The following is a 24,176-nucleotide window of genomic DNA, read 5'->3' as shown; positions in this document are numbered from 1 at the left end:
TTTCATGAATGTGCAGGAACACAGCTAACTTCGTTGGTTAGTTTTATATACTATGTTTGGAGAAATTAATTGTACGCATATATATTATTAGAAATGTAGAATCTGTGATTTGCAATACAGAATTCTGTCACCTTTTTTTTTTAACATATTTTATTGATTTTTTTACAGAGAGGAAGGGAGAGGGAATTCTGTCACCTTTTAATGTGATCATTTTATTTATTTTCTATTTTTATTGTGACCATAGGAACATCAAAGGGAAAGAGTTGCTTACATTTGCCAAAATACCTTATTTTCTAAAGTTCCACAGGAGAAATCAATATTTTCTATATTTTTCTACATACAAGGAATCTTCATATGTTCACATTTTAGTGTTGTGTAGACTTTTTAAATTATCTCCAGAAGTATATATATATATATTTTTAATATATTTTATTGATTTTTTACAGAGAGGAAGGGAGAGGGAGAGAGAGTCAGAAACATCCATGATAGAGAAACATCAATCAGCTGCCTCCGGCACACCCCCCACTGGTGATGTGCCCGCAACCAAGGTACATGCCCTTGACCGGAATCAAACCTGGGACCCTTGAGTCTGCAGGCTGACGCTCTATCCACTTAGCCAAACCGGTTAGGACATCCAGAAGTATATTTCTTAAGGATTATTTATAAGGCACATCTAATAATGAGAAGGTCTGATAATGAGAAAGTTTTGGAGCTGGAAAAATTTTGACCTCTCCATTGTTGATGATCTGTTTTGTCAGTATTCTTCTTGGATGGTTTTTGTTCATTTATCAGTTCCGTGTTTTATTACATGTCCTTTTTTTACCCCCAATATTATTCCGCATAGAAACCCCCTAATGGTCTTAGAGGAGCTGTTTATTCCAAGAAAAGTTATCTTTATATGCTTTCAAGGTAGTATTCTGGAATTCATGATATTTTCATTGTTTTTTTTAATCTGTTCTCACATTTCTATTCATTCTACTTAGACTTCATTGAGCTGCTTGTATTTGTATGTCTCTTTCTCTAATTGTTAGGATCTTAAAAGATTAATTTTTTTTAAAAAATATATTTTATTGACTTTTTTACAGAGAGGAAGGGAGAGGGATAGAGAGTTAGAAACATCGATGAGAGAGAGACATCGATCAGCTGCCTCCTGCACACCCCCTACTGAGGATGTGCCCGCAAACAAGGTACATGCCCTTGACCGGAATCGAACCTGGGACCCTTCGGTCCGCAGACCGACGCTCTATCCACTGAGCCAAACTGGTTAGGGCAAGATTAATTTTTTATATAAGCTACCTTCTCCTTTTCATGATCCTGTCTTTATGGGATCCTCTTGGAGGTCGATTTGTTAATGTCTTAGGAATTCCTTAAATTGTCTTCACATTTCCACGTTTGTTGGCTTTTCTTAATCAAAATTTTAATGAATTAAAATTTTAATGATTTATGTACAAATTCTTAGATTGTTTAATTTTATTTTTAAAATATATCTTTATTGATTTCAGAGAGGAAAGGAGAGGGAGAGAGAGATAGAAACATCAATGAAGAGAGAGAATCACCAATTGGCTGCCTCTTGCATGATCGGGGATCGAGCCTTCAACCCAGGCCTGTGCCCTGACATGGAACCAAACCGTGACCTGGTTCATAGACGGACGCTCAACCACTGAGCCACCGCTTCCAGGCAAATTCTTTGATGTTTTAAGTTGAAAATGTCTTTCATTAATGATTCTACTGTATTTGTTACTTCTGGTATTATATTTTTCAATTTCCCCTTTGGTGTGATGTTTATAAAATACTTTCTCATTCCATTTTTATTTTGGTTATGTAATATTCTGGTGATATTATTTAGTTGTCTTTTTTTTCTTTTGGGCTTTAAGATATTTAGTTCCATTCTTTTTCAGGTAATTAATATATTTCCATTAATGCAGTGCCAGTTTGATTACATTTATTTTGTTTTCCTGATGGTACACTTTTTCTGTTTCTTTGAATGACGTGATATCTTTTGTTGAGATTCAGGAATTGTAAATAGGCATGCTTTTGAACATGCTTTCTGTAGGAGGAAACACATAATAACCATCTGTGGCACAAATTCTACTTTTGGCCAACACTGTTTTCAGGGTCTGTATTTGTGGCTAGGTTCTCTGTTTAATTTCCTAGTTGGAAATGTTCTCTGTTTCTTTCTCAGACCCACAATATCTTTTCAGGCTTGATACACATCTTCCGTACCGCAATCTTTGTAGGGCTTGAACACTTTCTCATTGTTTGTTTGTAGCAGCCACTGCAGGGCACTCACCATGTACTGCCATTCTGTTCTCACTGTGTCATCCACAACAGACACTTGTTATTCAAGATGCTTCAAAATAGGGAGATCATTGAGCATGTACTTCCCTCATCTCTCTCTCTCTCTCTCCAGCGAAGAAACTGGGAATTGGGAGTGTTTTTATAACATTGCCATTGTGTTCCAAGGTGTTTGAGCAGGTATCTTTGGCAAATGTAAGCAACTCTTTCCCTTTGATGTGAGTTTTCTTCATTGTACCTATCTTGAGCTTTATTTGAATTCTTCACTTGCTCTTGGAGTACTCCAAAATGTCACTTGGTCATTACTTGCTGGTAAGTTCAAAGTGCACTCACCTAATTGTCAAAACCTAAATATTTGTTTTCTTTCAGCTATGTCATTTGAAGATAACCAGGACTTTATGCCAAAGTACGGAATACAAGATTTATTCTCTGAAATAATACTGGTAAGATATAAATGGTGTTGCTTGACAATGTACACTTAATGAAAGCCTTTCAATTTGAGGAAGAGTGTGATGAGAACGGAGGATATTAATATAAACAGAACTAATCTGAAATAGTCTGGTATAATAAAAGCGTAATATGCTAAGTGTCTGACCAATTGGTCAACCATTTGGTTAACCATGCAACCAGTCGCTATGATGTGCACTAACCACCAGGGGCAGATGCTCTGACCAGTAGATTAGCTTGCTATTGTGGTCTGACCGATCGGGACTCAGCGAGAGGGCCTGATGCCCTGGAGAAACACACTGATCTACCAAGGGTACCTCTCTGGCCATGTTCCTTCTCTGGCTGGCTGGCCCCCATCCATCCCCATCGGGATGGGCTATCGCTGGCCAGGCAGAGGGACCCCACCCTTGCAGGATATCGTGCACTGGGCCTCTAGTTAACACAATAAAATTCTTGTTACCTAAAGAGGTCACGTGTATTATGCATTTGAGAAACCTCCCAATTTAAGGTAAGTTGCATTGGGAGATCTGTGCGTTTATGCACATGAGGGTCGAAAACAACTTTTTACTGTTATGCATTCATGGAAAGAAAATCTGGATAAACTAGTCTGTAGAGTAAATAATCATTTGAATTGTTTAAAATGTAGGGTGGGATTATACTTACATTCAGTCATTTCTAAAATGTATAGATTTATAATACTCTATACCTATAAAATGAAAATGTGCTCTATTTGGCAATCTTTTATGATTTTTTTTATTTAAAAATATATTTTTATTGATTTCAGAGAGCAAGGGAAAGAAAGAGGGAGAGGAAAACATCAATGATGAGAGAGAATCATTCCTTGGCTGCCTCCTGCATGCCTACGATGGGGGACCCATTCCGAAACCAGGGCATGTGCCCTCACTGAAAATGGAACCGTGACCTTGTTGAGACATCGAAGCTCAACCACTGAGCCAAGTTGGCTGGGCATATTGGCAATCTTTTCATCAAGGATTCATTATTCTTCCTCTGACAATATTTTTGCTTATTTTTGGTCTATAATTTTAATATATTAGGAAAGCTTTTACAGTATTTTATTGATTTTTTTTACAGAGAGGAAGGGAGAGGGAAAGAGAGTTAGAAATATCGATGAGAGAGAAACACCGATCAGCTGCCTCTTGCACACCTCCTACTGGGGATGTGCCCGAAATGAAGGGTACATGTCCTTGACTGGAATCGAACTCGGGACCTTTCACTCTGCACACCGATGCTCTATCCACTGAGCCAAACAGGCCAGGCTAAGAAAGCTTTTTTTATGCAACTATCTTGGTTTAATGAATATCACAAAATGGTACTTATGAAACAAGTGTACATGTTTAATGAAATTATGACTGTGACTAAAGGCCTTTCTATCTCCCATTATCACCAGAGTACACATAATGGAGATAGCAGTTATCAATGGATTGAACATTGGAAAAAGTTTAAGCAAGAGTCATATCTTAATCATCAGACAAGTGAACTTGCAGAGGAGCATTATAAAAGTGGAAAAGTCTTTGACCAAATGTCCAATCAGAACATACATGTGGTTATTCCTATTGTGGAGAAGACACACAAAGGATGTAAATGTGTCCAGTCTTTTCAGCAGTCTTCAAATTACACTGAACAAGAGAATATTCATGCTAGGGAGGAGGCTTACAAATGGAATCCGTGTGGGAGTCTCTTTAGTCAGTATTTTAGCTTTTTTTTCTTTTTTTTTTTTTGAAGTACATTTTTATGGATTTCAGAGAGGAAGGGAGAGGTAGAGAGAGATAGAAACATCAATGATGAGACAAAATCATTGATCGGCTGCCTCCTGCACACCCCACACTGGAGATTGAGTTCGCAATTTGGTCATGTGTCCAGACCGGATATCAAACCAAGTGACATCTTGGTGCGTGGGTCAGTGCTCAACCATTGGGCCACATCAGCTGGACCAGGCAGTAAAATCTTGTTCTAAGATTATTCATAGTAAATTTCCAATGAGTATTGAGGGTCCTATGTGTTCAATTCCATGAGAACTGAATTCCATTGACAAAGTCTTTTAGTGCAAAGTTCTATGTGAACTTTTCCTTGTGTTTTCTTTTTCTGTGTATTCAGAAGTATGGCACATGATGCAGAAACATTGCCATCACAAGTGAAAACTGAGCTTGTTACACATGTGGAAACACAGGCCCCATCACAGAACCTGGATCAGAATCTGTGTCTTTACAGAAGTTCATTCCTTTGTGGTCTGCTTCACACTTGAGAAGAAGTCCATATACTTCCAATCCAGCATGACATTGCCAGCTGAGAAACATGCACTACTGAAGCTGAACGATGCAAATGCAGCACTCAGAAATCCATATGCCTGTGTCCATGCCTTAATTTAATGAATTTTAAATATGTTTTTATTGATTTCAGAGAGGAAGGGACAGAGAGAGAGAGAGAATGAGAGAAACATCAATGATGAGGGAAAATCATTGATCTGCTGCCTCCGGCACACACCTTACCTAAGATGGAGCCCACAGCCCAGGCATGTGCCCTTGACCATAATCGAATCTGCGACTCTTCAGTCTGCAGCCCGACACTGGCTACGGTCATGCCGTAATTTTAAAGCTTATTTTCCTGTAAAGGTAAATCTCTACCTTGGATTTATGGACATGCGTCATCCTCATTTGTCAGTGTTAGAAAACACATCAGAGAATGTTACGGGTCAAAGTGATCTTATTGGATGATTCTGGATACTCCCCTAGGTCCAAACCTCTTCTCCTGACACTGTTTTCATGTTGGATGACATTGTGAATTCTTCTGGTGACCTCTTGGTAACTGTGTCTTTTCTTTCAGGGACTGTTGACCTTCAGGGATGTGACCATAGATTTCTCTCAGGAGGAGTGGGAATGCCTGGACCTGGCTCAGCAGAAGTTGTACCTGGATGTGATGTTGGAGAACTACAGCAACCTGGTCTCCCTAGGTGAGGATGACTCCTTCCCAAGTTCCTACTCCACCCGCAGGGTTTTATTTCCTTTATTTTAACATCTCCAGGGGCTTCTGCTTTCTGTGTTAGATTCTTCCTCTCAAGGAACAAATTGCACCCTAGCTGGTTGGGCTCAGTGGATAGGCTCAGTGGCCTGCAGACTGAAAGGTCCCAGGTTTGATTCTGGTCAAGGGCCAATGCCAGGGTTGCAGGCTCACTCCCCAGTAGGGGCGCAGGAGGCAACATATCAATAATTCTCTCTTATCAATGTTTTTAACCTCAGTCTCCCTTCCTCTGAAAGCAATAAAAATACGGTTTTTTAACAAGAACAAATTGGGGATTCTTTGGAGTAGTAAACAAAGGCTTTGTGATGTATGTGAATTTGGAACTCAGTGTTTGCACACATTACATGTTGTCTACACTAATTAAGGTACTATCACAAAATAGTATTTTGGATAATAATTTTCTAGAATATTATAACATTCTACCATGTCTTCTAGCCAGAGGACAACCTAGATTGGAAAGGGCAAAGCCTCTATCAAAATTCACACTCCATTTTCCTTTACTTTTTTAAGATTTTGTTTATTTTAGGGAGGAAGGGAGAGTTAGAGAGAGATAAAAACTTCAGCTGGGCATTAAGTGATGTATTTGTATGTGCCCTTACCAGAGATCAAACTTACAACGTTGGTATATGGGAACGATCCTCTAAGTAACTGGGATTCCTGGGCAGGCAGATTTGATTCTTTCATGTAGGTCTATATATTTAGGCTTCTATCATGTCTTTTCATGGCTTGATGTATTATTTCTTTACTAGTAGCCCTGCGCACGAATCCATGCACCAGTAGCTCGCTGCTGCCTTCCTGTAGCTCTCTGCCCGGTGCCCCACCCTCCTGTATCTACCTACCCCCACCCCACCCCTAATAGCTTGCTGCCCTGCCCCCTCCTGTAGCTCTCTGCCTCCCACATGCTTGTTGCGCTGCTCCCATCTGAGCTCTCCGCTGCCTGCTTGTAGCCAGTAGCTCGCTGCCACCCTTCTGTAGCTCTCCGCCCGCTGTCGCGCCCTCTTGTAGATCCCCCTATGGCCCCCCTCATAGCTTGCTGCCCTGCCCCCTCCTGTAGCTCTCTGCCACCCTCTTGTAGCTCACTGCCCCACCCACCTGCTGATCCATGATCCAGTTGCTACACGGTCGGTCCTTAGGTCTCACGGCGTAATGGGTAATTAGCATATTCCTCTATTATTATATAGGACTAGATGCCTGGTGCACGAAATTCGTGCATGGGGGTGTGTGTCCCTCAGCCCAGCCTGAACCCTCTCGAATCTGGGACCCCTCAAGGGATGTCTGATTGGATCGGACCTAAACGGGCAATCGGACATCCCTCTTACAATCCAGGACTGCTGGCTCTCAACTGCTAACCTGCCTGCCTTCCTTATTGCCCCTAACCTAGCCGTGGGCAAACTACGGCCCGCGGGCCGGATCCGGCCTGTTCGGCTGTTCTATCCGGCCCGCGGAGCCGAAAGAGCGGAAGGTTCTCTTGCTCTCCCCTCCGCTCCTTTACTTTGAATTTATATTAGTTCACACAAACACTCCATCCATGCTTTTGTTCCGGCCCTCCGGTCCTGTTTAAGAACCCATTGTGGCCCTCGAGTCAAAAAGTTTGCCCACCCTGCCCTAACCACTTTTGCCTCCAGGCTAATCACCCCCTAACTACTCCCCTGGCACCCTGTTTGCCCCTAACTGCCCTCCCCTGCAGGCCTGGTCACCCCTAACAGCGCTCCCCTGTAGTCCTGGGTCCCCCACAACTGCCCTCCCCTGCAGGCCTGGTCCCCTCCAACTGCCCTCCCCTGCAGGCATGGTCCCCCCCAACTGCCCTTCCCCGAGGCCCAGTTGCCCCCAACTTCCCTCCTCTGCCAGCCTGGTCACCCCTAACTGCCCTCCCCTGCAGGCTTGATCGCCCCCAACTGTCCTCCCCTACAGGCCTGTTCCCTCCCAACTGCCCTCCCCTGCTGGCCTGATTGCCCACAACTGCCATCCCTTGCAGGCCTGGTCCCTCCCAACTGCCCTCCCCTGCTGGCCATCTTGTGGTGGCCATCTTGTGTCCACATGGGGGCAGGATCTTTGACCACATGGGGGCATCCATCTTGTGTGTTGGAGTGATGATCAATTTGCATATTACTCTTTTATTAGATAGGATAGTAGTGAATAAGACTTCATTGTATGTACTTCAGTGTATTTATCCATTCACTTGTTGACTAACCTCTGCATTTTTTCTCATTTTTATAAATTATGAATAAGCAGCCCCTTGTAGGCTTTTGTGTAGATAAAAGGCTTAACTCTTTGGTTTAAGAGTAAGGAGCCCAATTACTGGATCCCATGGCAAGTGTATGTTTAGTTTTATAAAAACCCCCAGTCCGTCTCCCCAAGGGGCTGTAGCATTAGGCATTTTCAGCAGCAGTGATTGGTGTTCAAGTTGTTCCACATCACCAAGGCATTTGGTGGGGTCAGGGTTCTGGATTCTGACCTTTTTGATGATGGTTAGTGTTGCTTGCTTGTGCTCTCTGTTACTTCTCCTTGTTTTAATGTGCATTTCCTTAGTAACATAAGAGGTGCAGGATCTTGTCACACTGATTATCTATGAGTATATATTTTGTAGTGCTGTGCGTTACGGTGCTTGGCCCTTTTCAGTCATGTGGGTTCTTTTGTCCATGTTGGGTTTGAAGGCTTCTTCGTGTGTTTTGCATAATTGTCTGGTACATGTTGACTTTTTTATTAATGTTGTAGGGGCCTGGTGGACGGATTAGTTCACATTGGAAAGAAATTAATTAGAAGAAATATTTTAATATCGCTATTTTCCCTTTCTCTATAATAGAAGTGTCTGAGATGAAAAAAAATGAGTTAAATGTATATGAAAAAAATATATACCATAAATTAATAAATAAACAATAATAACATGATATAACAACAAAGACCTGATATAAAAAGAAGAAAAATATGATATAAAACAAAAAAAACATGATAAAAAGACAACATTGATACAAACAATGTTTGATAAATTGATTAAACTTATTCTAATATCTCCTTATATACCACATTAAAGAGTGAAATACTAACAAAACACCTAACAGGATATCAATCATTTAATAGTAAAAACACTTCCCGAGGGCTTAACTAATTACCCTTGTGATGAGGTATTTACAATTTTAACTTTAACGTCACATGCTCTTTGAACTCGAGACAAAGCGACATATAACTAGCCATGTCTGAATACGGATTCAGGTAGGAATATTCCTACTCTGTCTAGAGTTTGTCCTTGTGATTTATTAATAGTCATCGCAAATGCTGGCATCAAGGGAAACTGTCTTCAAATTAATTTGAATGGGAGGCCAGTGTCAGACGGGGACAAATATCGCACATATTTATTATTATTATTTTTTTATTTCTTTAAATATATTTTATTAAATTTTTACAGAGAGGAAGGGAGAGGGATAGAGAGTTAGAAACATCAACAAGAGAGAAACATCGATCCGCTGCCTCCTGCACACCGCTACTGGGGATGAGCCCGCAACCAAGGTACATGCCCTTGCCTGGAATCGAACCTGGGACCCTTCAGTCCGCAGGCCAACGCGCTATCCACTAAGCCAAACCAGTCAGGGCAATATTTATTTTTCAATTGCCAGTGCGCGTCATATGTTCTGGGTGGTCGGACGGATGTACGGTCGGTCACTTAGACTTTTTTATATATATATATATATATATACTAGAAGTCCAGTGCATGAAATTTGTGCACGGGTAGGGTCACAAGGCCTGGCTGGCGATGAGGGCCGATCGCGCCTTCCAGCTATAGGCTGGGGCCTTCCTTCCCTGGCTCTCAGCTGGGGCCTTATTTCCCTGGATGTCAGCTGACGGCCAGGTCCTTCCTTTATTCCAAGCTGTTTCCTGGTGGTTAGAGAATGTCATAGCGAGCAATCAAACTCCCTGTCTATTGGTCAAACTCCCAAAGGGAGACTTTGCATATTAAATTTTACATATATAGATTATATATATAGATGTTGGTAATATTATATAGTTGTCTTTCTTTTCTCATTTTCCGCTTTAAGATACTTAGTTCCATTCTTTTACTGGTAAATGATATATTTCCATTAATGTAGTGCCAGTTTGATTACATTTATTTTGTGTTTCTGGTGGTACACTTTTTCTGTTTCTTTGCATGACTTGATATCTTTTGTTTAGGTTCAGGAATTATAAACAAACGGGGTTCTAAACATGTTTTCTACAGGAGGAAACAAATAATAACTATCTGTGGAACCCACTTTGTATTCTGTCAAAATGGTTTTCAGGATCTGTATTCCTGGCTTGATTGTCTGTTTAACTTCCCAGTTGAAATGTTCCCTGTTTTTTTTCTCAGACCCACAGTATCTTTTCAGGCCTGATATACATCTTCACTACCGCAGTCTTTGTGGTGCTCGAACAGTTTCTTGTAGCAGCAACTACAGGACACTTACCATGTGCTGGCATTCTGTTCTCATCCTGTGTCATGCACAACAGACACATGTTCTTCGACCTCTATCTATCTATCTATCTCTCTATCTATCTATCTCCAGCAAAGAAACTGGGAATTGGGAGTGTTTTCATAATATTGCCATTGTGTGCCAGGGGGTTGGAGCAGGTATCATTGGCAAATGTTAGCAACTCTTTCTCCCCCTTCAATGTGAGTTTTCTTCATTGTACCTATCTTGAGCTTTCGTTGAATCCTACACTGGCTCATAGAGTACTCCAAAATGTCATTTGGTCATTACTTGCTGGTAAGTTCAAAATGTACTCACCTGATTATCAAAACTGAAAATTTGTTTTCTTTCAGATATACCATCTACGGATAACCGAGCCTTTATGCCAAGGCCCAGAATACAAGATTTATTCTCTGAAATAATACTGGTAAGATATAAAAGGTGTTGCTTTGATAATGTACACTTAATGAAAGCCTTGGAATTTGAAGAAGAGTGTGATAAGAAGGGAGGATATTAATATAAACAACTTATCTGGGACAATTATCAAAATAAATTTCTTTTTACCTAAGGAAGTGAAGTATGTTATGCATTTGGGAAACCTCAAAATTTAAAGTCAGTTACATTGGCAGATCACTGTGTTTGTGCACACGAAGGTTGAAAACAAGTTTTTACTGTAACGCATTTTTGGAAATGAAATATGGAAAGACTAGGAATTTGCATAGTCTGTAGTGTAAATAATCATTTCCATTCTTTAAACTGTAGGGTGGGATTAAACTTCGTCATTCATTTCTAAAATGTATAGATTTATAATGTACCTATAAAATTAAAATGTGCTCATTTTGGCACTTTTATGATTTTTTTATTTAAAAATATATTTTAATTGATTTTAAAGAGTAAGGGAAAGGAAGAGGGAGAGAAAAACATCAATGATGAGAGAATCATTCATTGGTTTCCTCCTGCATGCCTTCCACTGGGGACTGATCCTGCAGCTGGGCCATGTGCCCTTACTGAGAATGGAACTGTGATCTTCGTGTTCATATGTCGAAGCTCAGCCACTGAGCCATTCCAGCAGGCCAATTTATTAATCTTTTATTTATTCATTATTATTATTGTTATTTTAAAATATATTTTTATTGATTTCAGAGAGGAAGGGAGAGGGAAAGAGAGAAACATCAATCATGAGAGACAATCATTGATCAGCTGCCTCCTGAATGCCCCCTACTGGGGATCGAGCCCACAACCCAGGCTTGTGCCCTTGACTGAATTGAACCCCGGACATAATCAGTCTGCAGGCTGACGCTCTGTCCACTGAGCCAAACCAGCTGGGGCAGTTTGGTAATCTTTTAAACAAGGATTCATCCTTCTTACTCTTACAATAAATGTTTTGTATTTATATTTTGTGTATAATTTTAACATATTAGGAAAGCTTTATTTATACAACTATCTTGGTTTAATGAGTATCACAAAATGGTTCTTATGGAACAAGTATACATGTTTAATGAAATTATAACTGTCACTAAAGGTCTTTCTATCTCCCATTATCACCAGAGTACACATAACGGAGGTAGTAGTTATCAATGGATTGAACATTGGAAAAACCTTAAGGAAGAGTCATATCTTAATCATCGGACAAGTGAGTTTGCAGAGGAGCATTATAAAAGTGGAAAAGTCTTTGACCAAATGTCCAATCACAACATACATCAGGTTATTCCTATAGTGGAGAAGACACACAAAGTATGTAAATGTATCCAGTCTTTTCAGCAATCTTCAAATTACCCTGAACAAGAGAATATTTATACTGGGGAGGAGGCTTACAAATGGAATCCGTGTTGGAGAGTCTTCCATCAAATATTCAATCTAAATATAATGGAAAAAATGCATAATAGAGAAAAACCTTATAAATGTAAAGGTTCTGGTAAAACATGTATTTCACCTTCAGGTTGCAGTGTAAATCAGAAAATTCATACTGGAGAGAAGCCTTACAAATGTAAAGCATGTGGCAAAGCCTTTAAATGTCATTCATCTCTTATTGTACATAAGGGAAGAATTCATACTATTGCAAAATTTTATAAACTCAGGGAAAATGGAACAGACTTTAGTCAATCCTCAAGACATACTCAACATCATAGAAAGCATACAGGAGAAAAGTATTATAAATGTTCAGAATGTGGGAAAGCCTTTAGCTGGCCCTCAAACCTTATTTTGCATCAGAGACTTCATACTGGCGAGAAGCCTTGTAAATGTAAAGAATGTGGCAAATCCTTTGGCAGGCCCTCAGAACTTACTAGGCATCAGAGAGTTCATTCTAGAGAGAAGCCATATAAATGTAGAGAATGTGGCAAAGCCTTTAGCCAGTTTTCACACCTTACTTATCATCAGAGAGTTCTCCCTGGAGAGAAGCCTTATAAATATAGAGAATGTGGCAAATCCTTTCGCAGGCCCTCAGAGCTTACTCTGCGTCAGAGAATTCATACTGGAGAGAAGCTTTATAAATGTAGAGAATGTGGCAAAGCCTTCACCTTGTCCTCACATCTTAATCTGCATCAGAGAGTTCATACTGGAGAGAAGCCCATTAAAGGTAGAGAATGTGGCAAATCCTTTTGCAGGCCCTCAATGCTTACTCTGCATCAGACAGTTCATACTGGAGAGAAGCCCTATAAATGTAGAGAATGTGGCAAATCCTTTCGCAGGAGCTCAAACCTTACAATGCATCAGAGAGTTCATACTGGAGAGAAGCCTTATAAATGTAGAGAATGTGGCAAAGCGTTCAGTGAGTCCACAAAGCTTAATCGACACCAGAGAGTTCATACTGGAGAGAAGCCTTACAAATGTAGAGAATGTGGTAAAGCCTTCACACAATCCTCATCCCTTAATAAACATCAGAGAGTTCATACTGGTGAGAAGCCTTATAAATGTATAGAATGTGGCAAAGCCTTTAGCCAGTACTCACACCTTTCTTGTCATCAGATAATTCACACGGGGGAGAAGCCTTATAAATGTAGAGAATGTGGCAAATCCTTTGGCAGGTCCTCAGACGTTACTAGGCATCAGAGAGTTCATTCTAGAGAGAAGTCTTATAAATGTATAGAATGTGGCAAAGCCTTTAGCTGGTCCTCACACCTTACATCTCATCGGAGACTTAACCATGGAGAGAAGCCTTATAAATGTAGAGAATGTGGCAAAGCCTTCAGCTACTCCTCATCCTGTAATCAACATCAGAGAGTTCATACTGGAGAGAAGCCTTTCAAATGTAGAGAATGTGGCAAAGCCTTCAGCTATTCCTCATCCCGTAATCAACATCAGAGAGTTCATACTGGAGAGAGTTCTTTCAAATGTAGAGAATGTGGCAAATCCTTTTGCAAGTCCTCAGTCCTTACTAAGCATCACACAGTTCATTCTGGAGAGAAGCCTTATACATGTAGAAAATGTAACAAAGCCATTTATCAGTGTTCCTGCCTTACTCTACATCAGGGAGTTCATACTTGAGAGAAGTCTTACAGATGTGAGGAGCATGGTAAGTCCTTGACCAGCGGTGAGAACTTAATGAACATCACAGAATTCATACTGGAAAGAAACCTTTGAATGTGAATAATGTGAAAAGCCTTTAAAAGGCAATGTATTACTCTACTTGATCAACTTTAGAACAAAAAGAGACCTTACAAATGTAGAGAATGGGCTAGAGCGTTTATCTCTAGCTCAAAACTCACGGAATATCAGAGATTTTATAATGGAGGGAAGCCTTACACTGTAAAAAATGTGAGAAAGACATTAGCCTGTGGTCAAACTTAACATTTTTGTAATTATTCTAAAGAGAAATAGCAATAATATAAACTTTTCATCCAGCCCTGGCTGGTTTGGCTTGGCAGATAGAGCATCAGCCTGTGGACTCAAGGGTCCCAGGTTCGATTCTGGTCAGGGGCATGTGCCTTGGTTGCGGGCACATGCCCAGTAGGGAGTGTGCAGGAGGCAGCTGATTGATGTTTCTCTCTCATTGATGTTTCTGGCTCTCTATCCCTCTCCCTTTCTCTCTGTAAAAAAAAAAAAAAAAGAAAAAACCAATAAAAATATATGTTAAAAAAAAAAAAAGAATGTTAAACATCTTATGGGAGTGTAACTTTAAAAAAAAATCTTTTCATCCAAAGATTTAACCATGGTTGGAGTGTCTTTGAAAATGTTAAAATTATGCCTTAAAAACTATGAGGCATATGTCAAAGTGTATATCCTCATTTGTATCTCATACAACATCTGATAATTATTACTGGATCGAAGCCCAGCAGATATAAATAATGTGGGAAAGTTTACTCAGTATGCAAACCTTAACCAACATCAGAATTCATACTGGGGAGAAACAATACAACTTTTTTTTTAATATACATATATTTTATTGATATTTTACAGAGAGGAAGGGAGAGGGATATAGAGTTAGAAACATCGATGAGCGAAACATCGATCAGATGCCTCCTGCACACCCCCCACTCGGGATGTGCCCTTAACCAAGATACATGCCCTTGACCGGAATCGAACCTGGGACCCTTCAGTCCGCATGCTGACGCTCTATCCACTGAGCCAAACCGGTCAGGGCGGTCTGGCAGTCTTTAATCAGCATCTGTAGATTTTTCCTCACATTGGAATTCATTCTAGAGGGAAACCTTAAAATTGAAGAATGTGGGAAATCGAATAATTGGACCTACAGCTTCAGTGAATACCAGGGATTGTAATTGGGTAAAAGTACAGCATTTATGATATAGGAGGAAGGACTTTAAAAAGATATATATAGTTTACAAAATTCCAAGGAATTTATGTCTTAAAGTGACTTAAAAGATGTAAAAACTTTATCGAAGTTTGTAATTGTTTATGAATTTTAATGGATCACTGAATTTATACTGGATTGGTAGCCAAAATGCCTTTCAGGTATTTCTCTGCATCGTAAGGTTTATTACACAGTGTACTCCAAACTTTAAATGTACTTAGGTAATATTTTGTATACTTGAATATATAAAAAGATTTGACGTTTCCAAATGTACAAGTATTTAGTGTGTTATCTATTTTATATTGAAATCTGGGGAGGTGGAGTCTAAGGTGGTAAATTTCTGTAGAAGAGGACAAGGGGATATAGATGTCGTGCCAGGTTAGGTCATAGCACTGGGTCAAGCACTCAAATTCCTTAGTAAAGTTGGTCGGGTCAGTGGAAAAAGACCTGAGATGCCTCTCAATCTGTGTGAGGCTGGACATAGGGAATGGGACGTGGACTCAAACTGTGTCCTCAGTTCCTGCTACCTTCCTCAGGGGTTGAGTTGGCGTGGGCATAGAAGAGGCTGTTGAGGAAGGCAATCTTTAGGTGGCATGAGAACAAGTGTTAGATGGGAAAAGGCTGTTTTGGAGCTTGCATTCTTGGGAGTTGGGCTCCACGGGCTGAGGGAGCAGGTGGTTGCTGGTTAGGAGGGTCTGGTTTTGGGAATCTACTGCAGGTGGGAGAGGGGATGTGTAAGGGAGTGGAGGTTGGCAGTCTGCTGGGTCAAAAGTAGATTCAGAATCAGAAGTGTTAGGGGTATGATGTTTTGTGTGCGGGAGGAAGACTCATGGGTAGAGCAGGACTGAGAAAGAGGATTGGGATTGAAGGATGAAAAAGGCCTGACATAGGGAATCTCTGACCATTTTCCATTGCAATGATGATTATCTAAATTACCCCATGTGATAAAATTGAAAGTGCTGTTTTCATGCCATTGACACTTGTTATTTATTTTAGTGATCACCAACTGGTGGTCTGCAGTCCACTGGTGGTCCATGAGGTCCGAAAAGTTGTCAACCGCTGATCTAGTTTATGTTGTGGCCAAACAGTGTTACAAAATAAAGTGAGGTGATTAGGCATGATCTATCCCACGAGTGTGCAGAGGGAGTGTGGCATGGCCCACCAGAGAGGAAGGGTGAGCGACAGACCGCAAATCCAAAGGTGACTGTTTAGGGCAGGCATCCCTGTTGCTAAACACATCACTAAGAGAAAGGAGAGGTGGCCCCAATCCAGAAGGACCCAAAGCCAAATGCCTGAGGAGTCTTCTGGCCTAGCAAATAGGACTTTTGGATGAGAGACTTTCGAGAAGGAGGTGAGAGAGAGTGGGCAGTAGACTTGAGACAAGGGAAATTGTGGGACTTCACTCTCCTAGAGAAGATTGGCTAGTGTGGGATGGAGGTTCAGCAATGAAGAAGGGGAGATGCCCACTCCTGTGCCCTCCTGGGCTGGCTGGGGGGGACCCCATAAGGGAAGATGGCCTGAGAAACCAAGATGGCAGCATATGTAAACACCTAAACTGCTGCCTCGCACAACAATATCAAAACTACGACTAAAAGACAAAATGGACACCATCCAGAACCACAGGAAAGCTGGCTGAATGGAAGTTCTACAACTAGAAGAAAAGAGGAAAGCACATTGAGACTCAGAGGAGCTGCAAAAGGCTGAGATACGGAGGCTCTCACGCAGAGAGGACGGGCAGCTGTGTGCACAGGAGGCTGAGTGCGTGGCTGGCTTTCTAAAGCGGGAAGTAGAAGGAAACTCCCGACTGCACTCAACTCCAGTCCCGGGTGAGACCCTGGGAAACCAGACTCATTCAGGGTGAATCTGGATTGTCAGGAAAAAGAAAGCACACTGAGACTCAGGAGCTGTGGAAGGCAGAGTTCTGGAGGTACGCGCGCGCGCAGAGGACTGCCTGCTGAATGCACGGGAGGCTGAGTGCACGGCTGGCTTTCTAAAGCGGGAGGGAGGCAGAAGCTCCTGACTGCGTTGAACTCCAGTTCCAGGCAAGTTTCTGCGAACCCCGTCTCATTTGGGGAGAAACTGGACTGTCTGGCAGCAGGCGAAACTCAAGGGCGGCTTTCTCTCAGAGGTGCTTGCAGCGATTACCAAGGGACACTGAGACCCAGGGGCTTAATAGGGCAGGGCTGACGAGAAACCAAGGCTGTCTGCTCCGCCCTGAAACTCTGCTGCATCCAAGCTGGGCACAGAGGCTGTTGCAATTTTACAAGTCTTACCTCATAAGAGTGTCTCCAGCACAGAAGTGTTTCCAGCGTAGACACAGCTGGTCCTCACAGCCATTTGGCCTAGAGGTCAAATCCAGTGAAACCAACAACAATCAAGACTTAACTACAACAAGGCTGAGCACAGAGTCCACAAAGGGGTGCATCAAGAGTGTCCACCTCATGCCGAAACCGGTTTGACTCAGTGGATAGAGCGTCGGCCTGCGGACTGGAGGGTCCCGGGTTCGATTCCGGTCAAGGGCATGTACCTTGGTTGCGGGCACATCCCCAGTGGGAGGTGTGCAGGAGGCAGCTGATCGATGTTTCTCTCTCATCGATGTTTCTAGCTCTCTATCCCTCTCCCGTCCTCTCTGTAAAATATCAATAAAATATGTTTTAAAAAAAAGAGTGTCCACCTCAGGTAACTGGGGAGGCTGAGCCACTGTGCCCAAGAAGACACCTACCACACAAAGCTACTCTACCAACTCAGGAAAGCAGCAAAAATCCGGAGACAAAGAAACATCACAAATGAAAGAAATGGAGGAAAACAAACTACTAGATATAGAGTTCAAAACCACGGTTATAAGGTTTTTCAAGAATTTCCTAGAAAAGGCCGATAAATTTAATGAGACCCTGGAGGATATGAAAAAGGACCAGCTAGAAATTAAACATTCACTGATTGAAATAAAAATATTATACAGAGAACAAACAGCAGACTAGAGGACCACAAGAATGAAGTCAAAGAGTTGAAATACAACGAATCAAAAAACACTCAGAAAAGAAAAAAGAATCCAAAAATTTGAAGATAGTGTAAGGACCCTGTGGGACAACCTTAAGCGTAGCAACATCCGAATTATGGGGGTGCCAGAAGAAAGAGAGCAAGATACTGAAAACCTATTGGAAGAAATAATGACCAAAAACTTCCCCCACCTGCTGAAACAAAAAGATTTACAAGTCCAAGAAGCGCACAGAATCCCAAACAAAAGGAATACAAAGAGGACCACACCAAGACACATCATAATTAAAATGCCAAGAGTAAAAGACAAAGAATATTAAAAGCAGCAAGAGAAAAGCAGTTACCTACAAGGGAGCACCCATACGATTGTCAGCTGATTTCTCAACAGAAACTATGCAGGCCAGACGGGAGTGGCAAGAAATATTCAAAGTGATGAATACCAAGAACCTACAACCAAGATTACTCTACCCAGCAAAGCTATCATTCAGAATTGAAGGTCAGATAAAGAGCTTCACAGACAAGAAAAAGCTAAGGGAATTCATCACCACCAAACCAGTATTATATGAAATGCTGAAAGGTATTCTTTAAGAAGAGGAAGAAGAAGAAAAAGGTAAAGATAAAAATTATGAACAACAAATACATATCTATCAACAAGTGAATCTAAAAATCAAGTGAATTGAAAATCTGAGGAACAGAATAATCTGGTGAATATAAGAGAATCAGGGGTATATAAAGGGAGTGGACTGACAATTCTCAGGGGGGAAATGGTGTGGGAGGTGGGGGAAGAGATTAGATAAAAATCGTACACCTATGGATGAGGACAGTGGGGGGCAGGTAAGGGCAGAGGGTGGGGTGGGAACTGGGTGGAGGGGAGCTATGGGGGGAAAAAGACGAACAATTGTAGTAATCTGAACAATAAAGATTTATTTTTAAAAAATAAGGTAAGGAGGCCTGATTGAGGCTGGCAATCAAGTCACTTGAGTAGGAATCAGAGGTAATCCCAGGACAGACGAGCTGACACTGCCTACTGCTCTCCAAGTAGCAAACTCAGGGCAAGCGAAGCCAGGGCACTGGCTCCCCATCCCTTTAGAACCCTCCCGGGTTTTGGCACCAAATGTTAGGATATCAAAGGAGGAAGGCACCAGGCCAGAGTGGTGAGGGATTACAAATTTATTCAATCATCCCCTCACCAGGGGGCTGAGCCTGGATGGCTCCAAAACCCAGTGACAGGAGTCACAGGCTTTTAAAGGACTTTTGGTAGGGTTTTTCTGGGTGAAGAATTCTTTATGCATACCACAAGAGGAGATAATGGAATGTGGTTCCCGAAAGTGAAATATGGTTTCAGCAGAGAATGTCCATAGTGAAATGGGCTGAAAAGCCAGTTCCCAGGGGAGGGGTATCAATTCAATTGCTTGACCAAACCTAACATTAGTCAGGTCCTAGGCAAGAATCTTCCCTAATAAGAGGGAATCCTTGCCTAAGCCTGTCTATTGTCTTTTGCACCCAGAATCACATTCCTTTGGAATATCAGGGTAACTTCCCCCTTTCCAGAGCCCTCAGGACACAACCAGTGCCCCAGGGGCTGACCAGAAACCCTCTCATTATTATGTTAATTTTCACTGTTAATTAAGGTGTGTACTTACATAAAAGACATGTGTCAATCATTTTACTTTTCATCCACTCCCAGAGGCTTTCCCACTCGGCTCTCCCCCACCTCCCTAATCTATCACCAGTAGATTTCATATAACCCACTTGCATCTTCTCTTAATTATAATGTATAAAATAAGGTGCACAACTGCTGTACTGTGGAACATTATCTCAATTTGTTGAAATTTTGCTTCCTGGCATTTGTGGACAGTTGGGCTCAAATAAACCCACAAGAATTCTTTATAGTTTTGAATGTTTCTTATATTGATGGGAAGATGTTAAGATATGAGGAATCGGGCAATGTATTTCACCGAGAGTTAAACATCAGTCAATATCCATCTAAGAGAAACCTTAACGGTATAATGTGTGTGGGGAAGACCGTATCCAAAATTGCATCCTTGAAGGGTCCCCATGTGTTTTTGGACAGCAATGTTACAAATGACAGGAGTGATGATTGTCAGGAGGAAAATGGAAGGCCTTTTTCTTTGCTGTAACCTTCCATTCACTATGAAAAGCACCTGGTAATTACCCGCAGAGATGGCTGACTTCCTTAGTTCCAGCTGCCTCTTCTTCAATGGCAAGACCGAGGGGCTGAGAGAGCAGGCTGCCCGCCCCACTCCCCCCTCCTCACTGAGGTTTTAAGGACTGATGGGAAATTGGAGGCAGGAATTTTCTGGTTTCAAACCCAATCTGCCTGCCTTTGGAATTTTCTGTAACTTCATTGTAAGAATGTGTTACTGCCTTGTGAAGTTCCTGGGAAAGACACCTCCCTGGGACATGTGCAGCTGAAGGGCAGACCAACCAGTGGCTCTAAGCACAGCCTCTGGGATCTGGAAAACTGAATTCCCGTGATTCCCTCTGTAAGGTTCGAGGCACAGGAAACAAGGTCGGAGAGCCAGGCAAGTCAAAAGGAGGAACTTTAATCTGCACTCCGGCGAGGGTCACTGGTCGGAGGGTGGGGCCAGTGAACCCTCGCCAAAAGGGAGTTGAGGCACTTTTTTTATACAGCTGTTCAGTGAGGGCGGGGGAGCATGAGCTGTGGGAGTTTCCAGGAAGGAACCAGTATCTATGTCACCATCTGCCTGGTGCACTGGTCCGTCACGGGTTCCAGGAAGGAACCAGTATCTGTGTCACCATCTGCCTGGTGCACTGGTCCGTCACGGGTTCCAGGAAGGAACCAGTATCTGTGTCACCATCTGCCTGGTGCACTGGTCTGACCCGGGTTCCAGGAAGGAACCAGTATCTGTGTCACCATCTGCCTGGTGCACTGGTCCATCACGGGTTCCAGGAAGGAACCAGTATCTGTGTCACCATCTGCCTGGTGCACTGGTCCGTCACGGGTTCCAGGAAGGATCTAGTATCTGTGTCACCATATGTCTGGTGTACTGGTCTGTTGCGGGTTCCAGGAAGGAACCAGTATCTGCGTCTCCATCTGTCTTGCGGCTGCTCAGTAATAAAAACCTAATGCGTGTGAGATGGCCTTGGGACTGGCAGGTGCATAAAGGCTGGAAGGAGACTGTTAGTGGACACTCACTGCAAGTGAGGGAACTAGGATTGAAGTCTGGAAGCAGGAGAAATCATGTGGGGTTTTTTTGTTTTGTTTTGGAAAACCATGTTTTGATCTAGTGAAAAAGTTGACAAACCTTTTGCCAATAGCAAGCAGAAGAACCACCTGGGCAACCCAGAGACTGATAAGAAATATGAAATATTGTTGCATTAAGAGATTCAGTTTTGGGTGGTTTACATAACAGATAATGAACTTGAGATGCTGACTGTTAAGGACTGAATTGTGTTCCCTCAAAATCAATATTTTGAAGGCCTAACCCCCAATATGTCTGTATTTGTAGATAGGGGGTTTAGGGAGGTCATTAAAGTTATATGAGGTCACAAGAGTGGGGTCCTAATCTGATAGAAGTGGGTCCTGATAAAAAGAGATAGAATAACCTGTCTTTACATATTCTTGGATTTTTATATAGATAATATTATCAAGAAAGGATAGTTCAATATTTTTTTTTGAACTAAGTTGGCAATGTTTCTTTCTGATGTGTTTATTTAAATTTGGAATAGGTATTACATTCAAATGCTTCATGAAATAATAAAAGGTGTGTAGTGAAAAAACAGTATTTAAGGTAATTTAATTCAAGTGTTGGACACAACATTTGTTTTAGTAATACAGTTTACCTCCATTTTCTTTAAGAGGTTTATTTTAAAGCAATGCTATTGTCCTAAATGATCACATGTCTTAGGCACCCAAGTCTCATATCCCAGGTCGTGTCCCTCTGAAAGGCTCTGGAACTCAGCCATGTTGAGTCTTGGTCTCCCTGGGGAATGAGGAAGGGAGCAGGAAAGGCTGCTGGTGTATGAAATTGCCCGTCTACCCAGGGAGAGTTGAAGTTTCACCTTCTAGTTCTTCCTCCTCACACAGACCATTGCAACTCTTTGTTTAACGAAAGTGCTTACATGAATTCCAATTGCAATCATGTTCCTGGGTTCAAGCCCCTCCCCACCTCCAGCCCCTCCCTGAGATCCCAGTTCTGGCCGAGTTGCTTCAGCCTCACTACCAACATCTGCCTGCATGGCCCAGCGGAAGGTGGGGGCAAATTAGCTGCTGGCATTCTCCTCTGTTCCATTTGTGTATGTATATGTGTTAATCCAGGATCACTACCACTTGGTTACTCTTCCTTTGTAAAATGTTTCTCAGTGTAAAAAAGTGAATCTTCCAACTTTTCTATATTTGAAGTGTTTTGGCTGTCCCACATCTCTTTGGCTGTCCACAGCCAAAATTGCCTTGGAATTTTGATGGGTAATCTACTTATTCTGTAGAAGAGGGAATATTAAGGAATGTCTAAATTTATTTGTATCTGCTTTCTTTAGCATTGTTATGGCATTTTCAGTGTAGAAGTCTTTCACTGTCTTTGTAGAATGGATTGGTCTTTATGTATTTGTCTTATTTTGTACTTGTATTTGCAACGGTTATTTTCCAACAAACCTGGAAATCTTTCTGAATACTTTTATAATATACTAGAGGTCCTGTGCACAAATTTGTACACAGGTGGGGTCCCTTGGCCTGGCCATTGATCAGGGCTGATCAGGGCCATCTTGCCCAGTCCGGGGGAGGGGCCACGGGAGGTTGGCTGTGGGAGCACACTGACCACCAAGGGGCAGCTTCTGCATTGAGTGTCTGCTCCCTGGTGGGTAATGAGCATCATGGTGACCGGTCCTTCAGTCAACCAGTCCTTCAGTCAACTGGTCATAAGGGTCGCTTAGGCTTCTATATACAGTATATAGATTTGAAGTTAAATGAGTTTGTCACTGACTTCCAAAGTTCACTATTGGGAATGGAGTGGGATGTTGACCAGCAGACATCATTGCCCGAGGGTGTTTCATTCCATTATCGATTTCAAGGAGGAAATCCACAGGAATGTCTGAAATTTGGAGATCACTCTTAACACACCATTTCTGGAGGTTGCATTTGCCCCTGTGGATTGTATCCTCTGCCACAGAGAAGGCTCCTGTTTGATGCAGGTAAGGCTTCATCGGGGTTTCTGTCAGGGCATTCCCCTCCGTCCCATTGGTGTATGGATCTGTGTTAATCCAGGATCACACCCACTTGCTTACTCTTGCTTTGTAAAATGTTTCTCAGTGTAAAAAAATGAATCTTCCAACTTTTCTGTATTTGAAGTGTTTTGGCTGTCTCACATCTCTTTGGCTGTCCACAGACAACATTGCCTTGGAATTTTAATAGGTAATCTACTTACTCTGTAGAACACGGAATATTAAGGAATGTCTCAATTTAGCATTGTGTCATTTTCAGCACAGAAGTCTTTCACTGTCTTTGTAGAATGGATTGGTCTTGACATATTTGTCTGTTAGTTATATGTGGTGTGTTTTCTGGCTTTGGGTGGCAATACTGAGGGTTGATATTTTATTGGCCTAAACCTAAAGTGAAATAAATATTTATATAGGTTAAACATAATCCTCTGGTCTGATTTACTCTAAATTACTTACTCTAAAGTAAATAGTTTCATAAAGCTCCAGGGAATATCTATATTCATAACAATATTGGAAAATAATCAAAATAAAAAAATGGTGATGAGACTAAGTAAACTTATAATAGTTATTATTTTTATAACTTTAAAATATTGTTGATTTTTAAATTATTTTGTTTCCCAAATATAAGGAATACTAACAGGAGGGAGTCTACATTAGGGTATAGGGATTACTAAATTAATGACATTCATATCAAAATGCACTCCCAGAACACAAAAACTTCCAAAGACCACAACTTACACACAAAATTTTTATCCCTTGAAAACACCTGAATAAAACTATCTCCCCCACAGTGTTGTTTGGGACCTTATGTCATCAGGTGCCTAACCATGAATGGATATCTGGGTCTGTCTCTGACACCCCCATCCACCTGCTTCCCTAACTCAAGCTGCGTCTCCATTCAGATGGGGGGACAGGGAGGGGCTGAGAGAGCAGGCTGCCCTTCCCCTCCCCCTCCTCACTGAGGGTTTAAGGATCCAGGCAAATCAGAGGCAGGAAGTTTCTGGTTTCAAACCCAA

General features: G+C 41.7%; 1 protein-coding gene across 2 annotated transcripts in view; it reads left to right on the top strand.

Moving 5' to 3' along the window:
- LOC308236426 (uncharacterized protein) overlaps positions 1-17,397 on the top strand; it is a 34,628-nt gene extending 17,231 nt beyond the window's left edge. Inside the window, exons 4-8 of one of the 2 annotated variants that reach the window (XM_080646097.1) lie at positions 2,665-2,738; positions 5,584-5,710; positions 10,571-10,644; positions 11,766-11,921; positions 14,616-17,397. In XM_080646097.1, the coding sequence (XP_080502223.1) occupies positions 2,665-2,738; positions 5,584-5,710; positions 10,571-10,644; positions 11,766-11,921; positions 14,616-14,729 (545 nt within the window). In that variant the 3' untranslated portion in view covers positions 14,730-17,397. Of the gene's footprint in view, positions 1-2,664; positions 2,739-5,583; positions 5,711-10,570; positions 10,645-11,765; positions 14,336-14,615 lie in introns of those variants that run through there. The other variant, XM_080646096.1, reaches the window with a different exon arrangement.
- The last annotated feature ends 6,779 nt before the right edge of the window (positions 17,398-24,176 follow it).

Source organism: Plecotus auritus, assembly GCF_963455305.1.
Source record: "Plecotus auritus genome assembly, chromosome: 10".
In the NCBI taxonomy this organism is placed as follows: Eukaryota; Metazoa; Chordata; class Mammalia; order Chiroptera; family Vespertilionidae; genus Plecotus; species Plecotus auritus.
This window is presented reverse-complemented; position numbering and strand designations above follow the sequence as displayed.